This window comes from Arachis ipaensis, chromosome B07, assembly GCF_000816755.2.
Source record: "Arachis ipaensis cultivar K30076 chromosome B07, Araip1.1, whole genome shotgun sequence".
Classification (NCBI taxonomy): Eukaryota; Viridiplantae; Streptophyta; class Magnoliopsida; order Fabales; family Fabaceae; genus Arachis; species Arachis ipaensis.
This window is the reverse complement of record NC_029791.2, coordinates 104,414,696-104,430,593: the sequence shown is the minus strand read 5'-3', so window position 1 is coordinate 104,430,593 and position 15,898 is coordinate 104,414,696. Positions and strand designations below refer to the sequence as shown.

General features: G+C 35.7%; 1 protein-coding gene and 1 long non-coding RNA gene across 3 annotated transcripts; both read left to right on the top strand.

The window, feature by feature from the left end:
* Positions 224-6,485, top strand: LOC107610001. 2 transcript variants are annotated; one of them, XM_016312065.2, is made up of 7 exons: positions 230-477; positions 964-2,907; positions 3,006-3,060; positions 3,804-3,952; positions 4,960-5,046; positions 5,367-5,495; positions 6,054-6,485. In XM_016312065.2, exons 1-7 carry the CDS (start codon positions 409-411, stop codon positions 6,135-6,137), a joined length of 2,517 nt encoding a protein of 838 aa, XP_016167551.1. In that variant the 5' UTR covers positions 230-408; the 3' UTR covers positions 6,138-6,485. The 2 variants fall into 2 exon arrangements, 1 of the variants encoding a protein (XP_016167551.1); XR_002350239.1 differs by lacking the exons at positions 4,960-5,046; positions 5,367-5,495; positions 6,054-6,485 and adding an exon at positions 3,336-3,643 and having other exon boundaries at positions 224-477; positions 3,804-3,932.
* Positions 9,344-14,025, top strand: LOC110264309. Its single transcript, XR_002350238.1, has 2 exons — positions 9,344-9,426; positions 11,440-14,025. It is a non-coding gene; the product is annotated as an uncharacterized LOC110264309 (long non-coding RNA).

The window sequence follows — 15,898 nt, the reverse complement described above, 5'->3', positions numbered from 1 at the left end:
AAAACTACTATAAAAAATTGAATCACAGAATATTGGATTGTTTACACGAAAATGTTACATGGTACGATTTAGTTATTAATTTATTATAATGAAAAGGAAAAAGTAAAAGAAATAAACAAGTATCTGCCAAGAAAGAAGAATGTAACGTAATCCCATTTTTCCATGCGGTCTGTTATACTAATTAGTTATTATTATGCTTTTATTTCTACCGTCTTAAAAAGGAACTAAAACCCTTGTAAACACTAAACAGCATTTCAACTTTTCCGAGTGTATATTGGGGTTTTGTGTTCTGTGATAGTGTGATGTGAGCTAAGAGCTCTTAAGTCTTACACACAAAGAAGAAAGAAAATACCAAAAACTCACAACAAGACGACGATAGACTGTGTCAGTGGTGGTGCCGCCGCTGCCATGGGTGCTCTTGCCACTCTGCCTCCTTGGATTTCCGAGGACGACCCTCTCCTCAAGAACGCCGTTGAGGTTCTCTCTCTCTTTCCAATTCACTCTTAGCTTTCGACTTCAACCTCTATTCCTAATCTTTTGTTGCCTTTGCATCCGCATGTCTGCTTAATTTGCCATCTACCTAATGTGCTTTAGCGCCTTTTCTGATGAATATTAGTTGCACTGTTAGGTAAAATTGGCGCGTACGTTAAAAGCCAGGAACGTGTGTCTTAGAGGCTTCTTAGGTTGGGATCAACGAGTTATATTCATTGCACATTCATGCTATTTATCATATTAAATGTGGATTATTTGAGGTCTTGGGGATAGTAGACACTCGTATCATGGGGCAAATGTGTTAGTCCTTCACATATTGAAGAGTGAATCTGTTTGTGTACGATTCTGAATGTTGTGGTTTATGTATGTCAAGGGGCAATTGCTCTGAATTGGATAGATGTTTGTTCTTGCCGTCTGGTTTGAGTTTCGAAGGGGGACTCCATGTTTAGTCTTTGACTTGTCTATTTGCAGGCCGGTGCTTCTTTAGAGTCACTAGCAAAAGGTGCGGTGCAGTTTTCTCGAAGATATAGTTTTAGAGAAATACGCGATAGATGGTACTCTATCCTCTATGATCCTATTATTTCTGCGGAAGCATCTGCAGGCATGACAGACTTTGAGATTTCTACTTCACCTCTCCCATCGAAGTTCATCAAGTTTGGAAATACAAGAGAACGCAAAATTGATTCTGCAAAAAGAAAAGCTGAAAGTGTACGGACTTCCTATTATGCTATGCGGAAAAGAATCCGCAATGACGCATTTAATTCCATGGACTTAGGTTTCCTTGTGGATCCTGAAAATGACAATTATGGTGTAAATGGAAGTGAGAGTTTGCCTAAAAACTGTTTGGCCGAAGGTGAAACGTCCAATCATTTTGGTTTCCATGGTTCACATACTGATCCTGCTCAGTATTCTTTTCCTGAAAATATGATGAATGGTGGTGCTATAACGAATGGAGTTACTATCCATGCATATTACACCGGAGCTAAGGATCCAGTTCAAGACAATATACCTGCTGAGCAACAAGATGTACTTAGAGAAGAACCTCAATTTCTTCGAGGTGATGTTTCCAATGGAGCTGCAGAGGAGATGGGTGTTCCAGAAGAACTAGCCATTGATAGCTTCATTGATGACGATAATTTAGAGACCCCATTTGATCAGATCAACAGTGACCCTGGAAACCTGTGTTCTGAGTTTGATGGAAATGATGTATTTGATTCATCTGAAATGGAATGTGGTACATCATTTAATAGCTTACATTTGTCTCCACTCCCGGAAATGCCAGTGTGGAAAACACATGCGAGCATTCAAGAACCTGAAATGCCATGTGGTGATTTTAAGGATTCTATTGCTTGTGGGGAGGCTTACCTGGCAGAACTGTCCAATTCTCTCTTAAACTTCACAAATGAGGAAGAACTCTATCTGATGGATGTTGATGGAAAAGACGGGATTGATAAGTCTTATTATGATGGTCTGAGTTCACTTCTACTAAGTTCTCCTAATGATGTTAGCCAAGATCAGTTGCCTGAAAAGGCTGAGGCAGAGTCTTCAGTGGCCTCACAAGCAAAAGTTTCAAATCTGTCAGTTTCATGTCATGCAAAAGTAGATGATAACAATAGACTACAGTCTAGCGATGCCCAAACAGTTCAGAAATCAGATATCCAAGTATCATCTTCTGTCTCTGTTAAAGATCCTCGTTTTCCTGAACTAATTAATGGAGTTGTATTCTGTGCTCTAAACACTGAAGAACCAGAAGTTCCATGCAATGTTGATGTTTTCTTACTACCCGTGGATGTGCCTCCTTCAACATCTCCATATTCATCTGAATGGGTGTATACAGAATCCAATAAGCCAATTTCATCATATGTTCAGGATTATGGATTTAGTAACCATAAAGCTCTTGAAAGAAGTAGAATGATAAAGGTAGAACAGAAAAAACCCGCAGAATTTCGTGGATCTTCTCAGGTGATGGGATCTCCTCCCTTTCCAGGGGTACAGTGTGAATTTTCGAATTCTCATGCATCACACATAGCGTCCAGGAGTGCTGTGACTGTTTCTGGTGGGTTAGGTGGAAATAAAGCTAGCACAACCAATGCTATCATGCATGCAAACCCAAAGGACACACCTATCAATGTAGGCTTGACACATTGTCTAAATAGTCGTGTGACAAACTCTTATAGTGAGAAACCAACCCTTGGGTCTAATGGCTTCAGAAATCATCCTTATTCTGATGGCTCTGGCATGAAACAGGGAAAAAACTTACCCTTGCCAATTCAAGATCGTCATTGGCAACATGCTGAAGTGGGGTCTTCAGATGTTCCCAAGTCTCATCTGGTGGCAATTCCTCCAACTTTAGATGAAGAGCAATATATGGAGAGTGATGATGATGTTCCTTGTTATTCTGATATAGAGGCAATGGTAAGGCGTGCGGGGCAGACCTTTCAATCAACAGTAACCTTAACCTTGTTTCATAACTGTAGCTATTTTCTGAGTTATTCCTTCATTTCCATCTACAGATACTTGATATGGATCTGGATCCAGATGATCAGGATTTGTTTTATAACGAGGAAGGTATTACAAAGAAGTTACTTTTGTCATTGCTTCTTGCATGATGCTATTTGCATCTTTTATATTTTGTTTATTTGGAGTACAGATAATTAATTAATGTCCCAACTGAATAACATTTCTGTTTTGTGGTGCTTGTCTTATTCTGCCTCATGCCACAGAAGCATGGCTCAGTTACTTGGGATAGTCTCATAAAAAACTCATTTTGCATCCTTATGGTTGCCTATTTTTTATTTAGCTGTTGTCTTAACTTATTATAGTACAGTGATAAAATGTGATAGACCCTTGGGCAGGTGATACTTTTTAATAGTATTTTTTCTTTTTGAAGAAGCTTGCAAAATTTGATGCTTTCCCCTGATGAGTGCCAGTTCACTAGTGACATTTTAGAAACATGCTAGTAGTTATGAGGCATATGGGTGAGCTCTTTGTTGTGCATTATGGACCAGACTTCATGTCATGATGTTTGATGCATGACCATGAGTTCTGCACTTCTGCTACTTGTTTACATAATTTATGGAACTTGGGCAGTATATATGCAGCTTATGTGTGCCTTTGTATGAATATGCTTTCCTTGATCAGCAGATATTCAGTAAATATTCTGTTTTTAAACTCTCCAAGTAGTAGTTTGATTACATTATTTATCATATACATCTAAGATAAATGGTTGGATATTTTTCTTTTGTTGTTGATTTCACTGTGTATTTTCTTTAATAATAGCTTAACAATATTATATTCTGATTGCAATATAGTATCAACATATCAACATGAGGAAACTAAGCGGACTATCATAAGGATGGAACAGGGTGCTCATTCCTATATGCAGAGAGCCATTGCTTTACATGAAGCAATTGCCATTTTATATGGTCGCCATTCAAAGCATTATATTAAGAAAGCCGAGGTATTTTACATGTGTGTGTTTTTTAATTTTGGGTATATATTGAATTTATTTCCACTATAAGAACTGAGACACACAACATGTGTCTATGAACAGATATTTAGTTGCTTTATTCTGATTTTGTTTCTGATTTGAGACAGTGATTTGATTGTAAATTATGGAGTGAACTGTGGTGAAGGTATAATAATTAAAGAATAGTTGGACAGATCTGTTCTGTGCCCTTCAGTGAAATCCATTTCTATGTTTGTGTGCGTGTTAATCTTTGAGCCTTTAAATGTCTAAGCTGTGATGGTTCTTTTTGGAAGTAACACCCACCAAATGATGCGAGGAAAGTAACTAAATTACTATTCTCTAGGAGGCAATTTACCTTTCCATAGAACAACAATCAAGTTAAAGTGTAAGACCTAGGAAAAAGTGATCTTGGCTCTGAAAGAGTTCACTTAGCTTAGCAGAGATCCCAAGGATGCAAAAGAAGGGGATCCAAATTCAAGGAAGTTATAGCTAGTGTGCCGTGAAGGGACTCCACTTTGAAGATGGAAGGGGGACAGAGAGATCAAGGAAGTTATAGCTAGTGTACCATTAAGGGACTCCACTTTGAAGATGTAAGGGGGACAGAGAGAGCTTATCCAACTCAGATAGGATAGTAGCGAACCAGAAAAATCCCAGTAGATTAATATGGTGGACGTTGAAAACTTTCCAACAGATAATATGGAATACTCTTATCAAAAGACGAGCATTGTTCTCGTTTTTGGGGCAGAAAGATGCTAACTTGGTTTCGGGCTAATGGAATGACAATTACCATAAGCCTCCAGAAAGAAGACAGGGAGGGGATTGCTTATGAATTTCATTCTTTGAAACTACGCGTTAGGCTAAGAATCCCTCTATTTTTATATCTTTTATGGACACTTCAAAGGGTCTGACATGTGAATTACTATCAAACCATAATGATGATGGAAATTGAATCTAAGACTTGGATAATGCTTTTAGTGATCTCTCAATTTCTCCTGCAGGTTTTACTTGGACGGGCAACAGAAGGTGTTCCAGTAGATATTGACTTGGGCAAAGGAGGTTATGCAAATAAAATATCTCGACACCAGGTTTGTCATATTACCAAATTTGACTTGGTTCATGATGCAAGAATGATTTTGGTGCATTCATATATTTTCTTAAGGACATAGATAGTCTGCTCCTCATTTCAGATTCGTACTATGTTGTGTTTGCATTAGCAAATTAGTTATGATATACTAATCAAGTCAGTATGCTTTATGAAATACATAGAACAATTAGGCACTATTATAGCCTCCACCCCGCCAAAAGAAAAAAAATATCAAAGTTTTGGCTTCAATGTGAAGTCTCTGCCATACAAAAGTTGACCTGTCGACATATAAATGATGTTTCTTCCTTTGCTAACTTTCAGGCAATTATAAAGCTGGACAATGATGGATCTTTCTACATTAAAAACTTTGGCAAGACTTCAATATTGGTGAATAACAAAGAAGTGCAGAGGGGTCAGTCTCAAAGACTATACTCCAATTGTTTGATCGAGGTATGATTCTATAGCCTGTATTTCAGATTTGGTTATTCACTTGAATAACCTCATATCCTCTTTGAAAAAGTTTTCCTGCATGCATGTACACATGCTCTTAGTATTTGTGCATATGGATAAAAGTTTTTTACTAGTTCTCAACCATGCGTTGTCCACAATCAAAATGAGTCTCAGATTTTGATTTTGGAGTTAATAGGTGCTGGATGGTCTGCAAATTCCGTTTTTTTTTTTTTCTAGTTGTTGGTGGAATTAAGTGTCATGGAATCTTTGTGCTACCAATATCCTTAGTAGGAATATAAAAACACAGTTTTTGTTATGAGAATGAGCATGTTATTGTTTGCTCATTTCGATTCCATCCCTGCTTTCTTCCAGTTTACAAAATAATCAAGTATACGTAACTCACTACCAGTATTTTCTAAGTTGAGGGAGATGTAGGCGGTTGGAATTATAAGATGCCCTTTGGATTAGTTATATAAAATAGGAATGAAGTCTTAATTAAATTGCTACAGTTATCTAGAAATATGTGTGAAATAAAATACAATTTGTTTTATTTTGCAGTTGAGGGGGATGTCATTCATATTTGAGACAAATCCTAGTCGTGTGAAGCAGTATCCGGATCAGCATATTACAGACAATTCATAAACCTTGTAGTGTCGAATGTAAATGTTAGCAAGAGATCCACTAGAACAGAAAGTGCTTATTTTTATTGCACTTTCTGAATTTTGGTAAGGAAGCGGTGATGATGTATGTCAATGCTTTTGATGCTATAATGGTGTTTCCATGGGAAATGGGAATGGGCTTCTGCAGCTAAGTGCTCTCCTTCCCCCATGTTTCTCTGCCGACGCAAGTAAATAGTTAATTTAGCAACACTTTTGTATTAAGTCAAATTTAACCCCTAACCTGGAAATGCTTGCTCACTCGCTGATGCTGAATCTGAATCTCATGACTACCTTGCATTACGCAAGGTAGCCACACATTCTTTCCTAGAAACAGCATTCTTAATCTATTTTTAAAATTATTTTTTTAATTAGAAGATAATTAGGAGGATAATTTAAAAATCTAATTATTTATCTTTTATAATTTTTTTTATCTTATTTTCTTACGGGTTGCTTCCACTTAATATATTATTGTGGGTTAAAATCTCAAAATCCGTTAGTTCATCTTTGTAACTAGGCTTTTGAATTCTGTGTTTACAAAAATTCGTACAAGTGATTTGTAAATTACAAAAAATCCCATTTATGAAGGTAGAAATTTACTTATAATCAACTTCATATTGGCACGTGTTATTATTTGATTTTAAAAAAATCAGTTTATTATATATATAAATGGTTTAATTATTGGACTCAACAATTATTTTCTCTCATCTTTGTTATGCTCTTGAAATTCGTTATCTTCCAATTTTTCATAACTAATTTCAAACTTTTAATTGGATATGTTTTTATTCGTATTTTTTAATCAAATTTTTTATTTCAAATGTATTCCTTAATTTTTGGTTTTATTCAATTTTATATGAATGATGAAAATCATTTAATAAATTAGTAATTGTTCATCGTGAGTTTTGTTTTGTTTTATTTTGTTTTGTTTTTTTCAGAATACGAAACTTTACTTTTTTAAACAATCTGTATATATATATTTCATGAGAATTAAATAAATAAAAATAAAAGAAAAATTTGGTCAAGAAAGATGAAGACGTATTAAATTTATCATTTAGGGATAATACGCAGAAAAAATTTTAAAAAGTCTTTAAAAGGTGGTTATTTGATCTATCTAAATCAATTTTTTTAAAAAAATTATTTGTATAAAATAAACCAATTTTTGTAACAAACCAAATAATAACATGTGTCAGTAATCTAAAAACAACATCATATGAAATTGACTGGAGGTAAGTTTTCATTTATCAAAGTATCATCCAGTTGTTTGTAGTATGGTCAAAAGATGTGCGGTATTCTTTTGTCCACCTAGATGAAACCATCCTGGTCTCAAATGTGTCTCTTTTTCTTGCATTCCTTGAATATCACTCGTTTTAATTAGTATTTACTGAAAGGTTGTTGAGATGTATAAGCGTGATAAACACATAGTTGAATGTTGAATAAAAAAAGTAAAATGAATAATTTTGTAGTTAAGTTTTAATGTTGGATTTATTTTCAAGTTAGTATGCAAATGTTTGGAGTGAAAGATGTTGGTAATTGGTAAGGTTGTACATAACAAGTTTCAAAGGAAATTAGGTTTCTTTGATGCATTATTGAAAAAAAAAAGTTAAGATAAAATATATTTTTATTTTTAAGGTTTGTAACTCTTTTTCAAAATATTTTTAACGTTTAATTTTATTTAATTTTATCTTTAACATTTTTTATTTATTCAATTTTATCTCTAACGTTTTCAATGCAAATTGAAAATATTAGAAATAAAATTGAATGAGATTAAATGTTAGAGATATATTTGAATAAAATCACAAACATTAGAGATAAAAAAATATATTTTATCCAAAAGTTAAATTCTAATAAAAATAAACCTCAAATATTTAATACTTTTAAATTCAACAAAAATAGTAAATTAACACGAGAAAAATGATTTCTTTTGGAAGGTTAACGAACTAAAAATGCTCATTCTATTATAAAATGGTTATTATTGTGGATGTCTTATCATGAGTATTATCATACATAATGGAGTATGAAATATTATCAAGTATAGTTGTCCTATCATAATGGAGTATGAAATATTATCAATTAATGAGGCATAGAGGTAAATAATGTCCTACTATTATTTAATTTAAAGACTTTATTTATAAATAGATCCTAAAGAGAATATTTCAATACACCAAGAATAACACATAGAAGAGAATACACATAACTATATTTGAGAAGAATGTTACATATGCAATATTGATGTGAATGTGTTATGTTATATTAGGTAGTGTTTGGTTGATGTCCATGTCTCAACACAATAACACATGTCTTATTTTGTTTAGTAAGACACAAATTTTTAAAGGACATGGGAGGACACAAATGGACACTAAGACACTAAATTTGTATACCTCCAATTTGGTGAGACACTAAGACACAATTTGTGAGACACTAATTTTTTACTCTTTTACCCTTATTCAATTTTTAAATTTTTAGAATTTGTCCTCTTATCTCCCCAAAATTTTCTACAACTAAATTTGTCTTCCTGTTTTCTTCAAGAAAAAAATTGTACATTTAATTTTTTATTTATTTGAATTTTAAAAAATCTTTGATAAATTTTGGGCTTTGATTTTCTATTTTTTTTAAAAAAAAATTGTATATTTAATATTTGAATGATAATTTAAAATAATATTAAAAGAAATAAAAAATATTGAAAGAAATAAAAATTCAATGGTGATGACATGTAGTGTCTGAGGTGATGGGTGTGCAGTGGTGGTAGTAAAATTTGTGGTTGAATGAAGAGTAATTCAGTCTTTTTCAAATATTTGTGTGTCTTGTTCATTATTTTTGCCAAACACAATACATACACAAAAATATTTTATGTCTATATCTTTAATGTCTGTGTCTTTATGTTTGTGTCTCATCCTACACATCAACCAAACGGAACATTAAGTGACACATATTCAGAATTAAAAACAAAGTTCTCTTATTCTCTCCAATAATTTTTTAGCTATTTATCTTAATTTTACAACACAATTTTTTAGGTAGAAGGATGAGGCTTAAGCCCAAAAAGAGAATACTACAAATTCAAAGAGTTGAGGGGTACACTCATCTATTTTACATCACTTGCTAACAGATCACCTAATAGTGCTGGCGGGTTATCCAAAAATCTAAATTCCAAACTTTGACTAGTGTTGACATTTGCTAGCCAATTAGCGTTAGCATTTGTTTCTTTATTTATGTGTGTGAAAACTTCAACTCCCAAAGTCTATGCGTGAAGGCTTCAACCTCTCGAAGAAGGATGTTAGGTACTGTGTTGTTATCCTTTTTGCATATTTTCTCTTAGACTTTCATAGAATCCATCTCCATTGTTACTCTTATCATCCCTAAATTTCACGCTATTCTCAATCCATGAATTAATCCCTAAAATTCTCTTGTGTGATCGGACATGACCCAGATTAGCTTTAAATCCTCCTATCCACTCCCCTTTATAACTTCGTAATAATCCTCCACACTCTGCTTTCCTTGCCTCCTTTCTTACTGATTCATCAACGTTTTTCTTGGGTGGGAAGACTCTAGATGCTTTTTCGATTACTAGAAATTTTGATATTGTCTAGCATAAGTCTTCTCTTGTGAGTTTCTTTGTTCTCTTTTATGATCTTTCTGATGATGGAAACAACATTTGTTGGCCTAATATATGGTGAGGAGAAGAGTTCCTAATTTCTCCATTGCCATATTCTCTAACAAGTGAAGAAAAATTCATCCCTCCAATCATATGTCTCTGACTTTCTAAGTTTGTTTGTATGGTTGATCTTGATCCAGTCCTAAAACTTATTCCAAAGAAGATTGCTATAGTCGCAGGTTGTACCATATGGATCTAGATTTTTGCTGCCATTGGACAATCCCTCAAGGCATGGGTGATAGTTTCTAATATTCTTTGACGGTGGTGGCAATGAGGATTTGCTCCCATCATCCTAGCTCTTCAATCCGTAGTTAGCAATTTGCCATGAATAGTTCACCGTATAAAAACTTTGACTCTTTTAGGCCTCTCCACTTCCAAATCACTTTCCACACCAAACTTGCTTCCATGTCATTTGCTATTGTTAACCTTTTGTAGGCTGATTGAGGCTACTGTTAGTTCTCCACTTGGTGTATGGTCCCATTGTATAGTATCATGTCCTAGGTCTTCTCTTGGAAGTGGTATTGATCTGATCTTCTCAATGATGTGTTTAGGAATTAACGATCTCAGCATCTCCCAATTCCATTCACCCTCATCATTAGTATAGTCAGCCACTTTCTAATTCCTTTAGTTTAAAGAAACAAGGTTGGTAGCAGTTTCCATTAGGCATGTTTCATTGTGAACCCAAGCATTGTTCTAGAACTCAATTTTCTTCCCATTTTCTATGGCCCATGAGCAATTCTATTTTACCCACGGCAACAATTTTAACAATTCTTTCTATAGTGTGGAGTCACCCAATTTATTGGATATGTTTTGATCCTCTATCAAGTTCACTGGATACCTATGAGAGAATACTTGTGCCCACAGAGCTTGTGACTCTTTACACATCCTCCATAGAACTTTGGAAGAAAAGCCTCATTTATACTCTAAATTCTTTTCATCCCTAACCCCTTTCTATTTCGGTAGAGTTAGAGTGTTCCAGCTAAGATGATGAATTCTTTTACGATCTAGACTTTCAACTATATAAAGTCTCTCTGTGTTTTTCCTAACTGATTGCAAATCCCTTTAGGTAGTTTCAAGTGTTGCATTTTAAAATTCATAATGGGGCTAAGGATAGACTTTGCTAATGTAATCCTCCCTGCTAAGGATAAGCATTCCTTTTCCACCATTGTAGTTTGTTCTCCATCCTTTTAATGATGTTCTTGAACTTCTTGTTATTTCTTCTTTGATTAGTTAAATGAGCTCCAAAGTATCTCCCTAGGTATGGCTTCTCTTAATACCGGCATTTATCACAAATAGCAATTCTATCCTCCCTATTACCTCTAATGTGCATGTAAACATATTATATTTTTGATTGTATCAAAACGATGTCTAAATCTAGATCTTTCTAAAGAATCCATATACCACCACCATAACCATTCGCCTTTCCTATATGATAGAAGTTAAAACCAAAACTTCTAATAGCCTTAACAATTTTATTTCTATTGCACCTTATTTTTTGATGTTTTCGCATCTTTAGTAGTTTTTCTTGCATTATTTTCTTATTTTCTTAGGTTTAATCATAGTTTCTTCCTCTAATCTAATCGCTTTTAAGTATTATTTGCTAATAAAGTATTTTCTAAGAGTTTTCAAGGAAATACAGGATTAAGAGAGAAAAATTAAGTAGCAAAGAAAGCATAATCAAAGGGCAAGGGATAGGGAAAGGCATGCAATCAAAGTACGTAACGTTCAGAACCATACAAACCATGTAGCAGCTAGGCATGTAACACTTAGTGGAGGGCGTGCAACACCCTGGAGCAAGAAGCATGGGGTGTGCAACGCCATGCAGGGCGTGCAACCCCCCATAGAGAGCCAAGAGATGGCGTGTAATGCCTAGTAAAGGGCGTGCAACGCCCAAGCAAGCCCTGGAAAAAGAATCAAGGGCGTGTAACGCCTAGTGGAGGGCGTGCAACGCCCTGGAGGAGAAGCAAAGATGGTGTGCCATGGCAAGGAGGGCATGCAACACACCTTGAGAGGACAAGTGCCATGCCATGCAGGGCGTGCAATGCCCCTAGAGCAAGATGAAGCTGGCATGCCACGCCATAGGAGGCGTGCAACACCTCTGGAGGACACCAGGCATGGCGTGCCAAGCCTTGAAGATAGTTAGGTCCTTGGAGAGCAGCCCAAGCCTGGCGTGTAATGCTACTAAAGGGGCGTGCCATTCCCTGAATTCGACAAAGGTAGCATGCAACGCCCTAATGGGGCGTGCAACGCCAGGCCCAAAAATTAAAGGTGGCGTTTAACACCACTGCTTGGCGTTAAACGCCCAAGCTTAAAGATCAAGCCCAGTTACACACCACCAAGTCCAGTGCAACACCAATGATGAATTCAGCAAGGTCCAACCTCAAAGATGTGATTCCTAATTGAAGATTGAAGAAGATTCTGTTATAATTTGATTTGAATTTGATTTAATTCTATTTTAATTCTTGGATTTGAATAATTAGACATGATCTTATTTTGATTAAGATAAGATTTAGTTTTTGAATTTAAATTAGAAGAACCTTAGGTATAAATAAGTAAATGACATTCATAGAGAGGACATTGAGTTTCCTCCGCATAGTTTCTTTTTGTCAAAGGGTTAGGATCTCTATTTATGTTTCCATGGATTATTACTCTAAGTTTTCTTTTATTTTAAAGTATTGCATCGATCTGTTTCATGATTTAGTTATTCATTCCTCATCCTTAAAAGATTAGTATCCGTTTTAAATTTGTTTATTGCTTTGACAGATCTAATATCCAAATTATGCTTGAAAACTCTTTCACGTGACTTTTTGAATTTGACTAGACATAGTGTTTCAATTAGTATACGACAATACATGATTTTCAATCACTCTAATTTTGATTACATGACATATCATTTGGATTAGAACAACTTTTGAAAATTGTGTCTTCTCATAAGGTTCAACTGGATAGGACTAGCTTGGATACGTGACATATAATCCGACCTAAGGACAACTTTTGAATCTTATGAGGAACTGAATTGGATTTGTACTTAACCTCTTCAATTCACTGATTGACCAAGACATTGGTGGTTGGTTAATTGAGGAGAAACTGAGGAACTAAGACATTGGAAATTAGTTAATTAAGGTTCGTCGTGAAAAGATATCTGCATGCTTTAGAATAGGTAAACAAGGTTTGATTTTTCTAGAGTTTAAACATCTCCGAAACCCTTGACATTCATCATTATTATTCTCTCTCAATCAAGCATATGTTCACTGTCCTCTTTCTAGCATTCAACATTCAAGCATTCTAGGTTTTAGCATTCATCAATCCAGATTTTATTTGATCTAATTAGAAATTTAACTCGATATTTGCTTGCTCAATCCTTTAATCCTCGTGGGAATGATATCCACTCACCGTGGTATTACTTGAATGATCCGGTGCACTTGCTAATATCCGTGAGCTTTAGTTTTTGTTCATCAAGTTTTTGGCCCTGTTACCGGGGAGTAACTAAGATTGGCAACATACATTGGGTTAAATTACTAAATTAGATCCTGTTTTACTCTTTCGTTTTGTTGTTTTGTTTTCATTCCTTTAGCTTTCTTTTTTTTACCACTGGTGCCTTTGATCTATTTCTTTGTGTATGCAAGGGAGTGACAATTCTAAACCTCTTCAGTATGATCCTGAGATTGAATTAACTCTATTCTGATTAAGAAGGCAAGCAAGAACTAGGAAAAAAGAGAAGAAAAAGATGGCCAAGGGACAAAAAATGCAAGGAGAACCCTTGGAGGCTTTACCACACCCACCACTGACAGTTGTGGCAATAGCATAGTGAGACACACTATGGAAGCTAACAATTTCAAGTTGAAACCTTCACCCATCTAATTGGCACGGCAAGACCAATTCATTAGTAATCCTCAAGAAGATCCAAACATGCACATATCTAGCTGGTGCACGAATCCCCACACTTTTATACATCTGTACCAGCAAGTACACTGGGTCGTCCAAGTAATACCTGAGTGAGTCAAGGTCGATCCCACGAAGATTGTGGTTTGAAGCAAGCTATGGTTATCCTGCAGGTCTTAGTCAGGCATATTCAGAAGGTTGTTGGATTGATAGAGTGAAAAAGGTCTAATATAATAGGGTGCTAATACTTTATGAATTAAATGGAATAATAATGGGAATATAGTTGAGGATTGGAGTTGCTTATCCTTTTTGAATTAATTCTGGTATTACTGTCTCCTTTGCCTATGAGTGATTTCTTCTATGGCAGGCTGTATATGATTGACGCCTTTTTTGAGAGGTCATCAATAATCATTCGGATCTGAACCCCATGGTTAGTGCGGATCCATCTCTTTGAGGGTGAAGCTCGTACATTCCATTCTCTTTAATGATCTCACTCAAAGCGCCACAGACAATGTCGAATCTTCCGGATAGGAGGAATGCTGCGTGATGAGCGGATAATTTATACGCTTTTTGGCATTGTTTTTAAGTAGTTTTCAGTATGATTTAGTTAGTTTTTAGTATATTTGTATTAGTTTTTAAATAAAAATCACATTTCTGGACTTTACTATGAGTTTGTGTATTTTTCTGTGATTTCAAGTAATTTATAGCTGAAATTGAGGGACTTGAGCAAAAATCTGATTTAGAGGCTGAAGAAGGACTGCAGATGCTGTTGGATTCTAACCTCCCTGCACTCGAAGTGGATTTTCTAGAGCTACAGAAGCCCAATTGGTGCGCTCTCAATTGCGTTGGAAAGTAGACATCCAGGGATTTCCAGCAATATATAATAGTCCATACTTTTTCCGAGTTTTGACGATACAAACTGGCATTCAAACGCCAACTTCCTGCCCTATTCTGAAGTTAAACGCCAAAAACAGGTTGCAAACCAGAGTTAAATGCCAGAAACAGGCTACAACCTGGCGTTTAACTCCAAAAAGAGTCTCTACACATGAAAGATCAATGCTCAACCCAAGCACACACCAAGTGGGCCCGGAAGTGGATTTCTGCATCAATTACTTATCTTATGTAACCCTAGCTACTAGTTTAGTATAAAAACTACTTTTAGTGATTTATTTCACATCTTTTGATCATCTTTTGAACATCTTTTGGTCATTTTTGAGACTATCTTTGTATCACTTTTGATCATTGATCACGTTTAGGGGGCTGGCCATTCGGCCATGCCTGTACCACTTTCACTTATGTAATTTTCAACGGTGGAGTTTCTACACCTCATAGATTAAGGTGTGGAGCACTGCTGCTCCTCATGAATTAATGCAAAGTACTATTGTTTTTCTATTCAATTCAAGCTTATTCCTATTCTAAGATATTCGCTTGCACTTCAACATGATGAATATGATGATCCGTGACACTCATTACTATTCTCAACCTATGAACGCGTGCCTGACAACCACTTCCGTTCTACCTTAGATCGAGCGTGTATCTCTTAGCTTCCATTCCAAAAGATCAGAGTCTTCGTGGTATAAGCTAGAATTATTAGCGGCCATTCCTGAGATCCGGAAAGTCTAAACCTTGTCTGTGGTATTCCGAGTAGGATATGGGAAGGGATGACTGTGATGAGCTTCAAACTCGCGAGTGTTGGGCGTAGTGACAGACGCAAAAGGATCAATGGATCCTACTCCAACATGATCGAGAACCGACAGATGATTAACCGTGCAGTGACAGTGCATTTGGACCATTTTCACTGAGAGGACGGGAAGTAGCCATTGATAACGGTGATGCCCAACATACAACTTGCCATGGAAAGGAGTATGAATGATTGAATGGAAGCAGTAGGAAAGCAGAGGTTCAGAAAGAACAAAGCATCTCCATACGCTTATCTGAAATCCCACCAATGAATTACATAAGTATCTCTATCTTCTTTTCTGTTTTAATTATATTTTAATTATCAAACTCATGAACATTTGAATTCGCCTGACTGAGATTTACAAGATGACCATAGCTTACTTCAAGCCGACAATCTCCGTGGGATCGACCCTTACTCACGTAAGGTTTATTACTTGGACGACCCAGTGCACTTGCTAGTTAGTTGTGCGGAGTTGTGACAAAGAGCTGAGATTATTTTCGTGCGTACCAAGTTGTTGGCGCCGTTTTAGAGATCA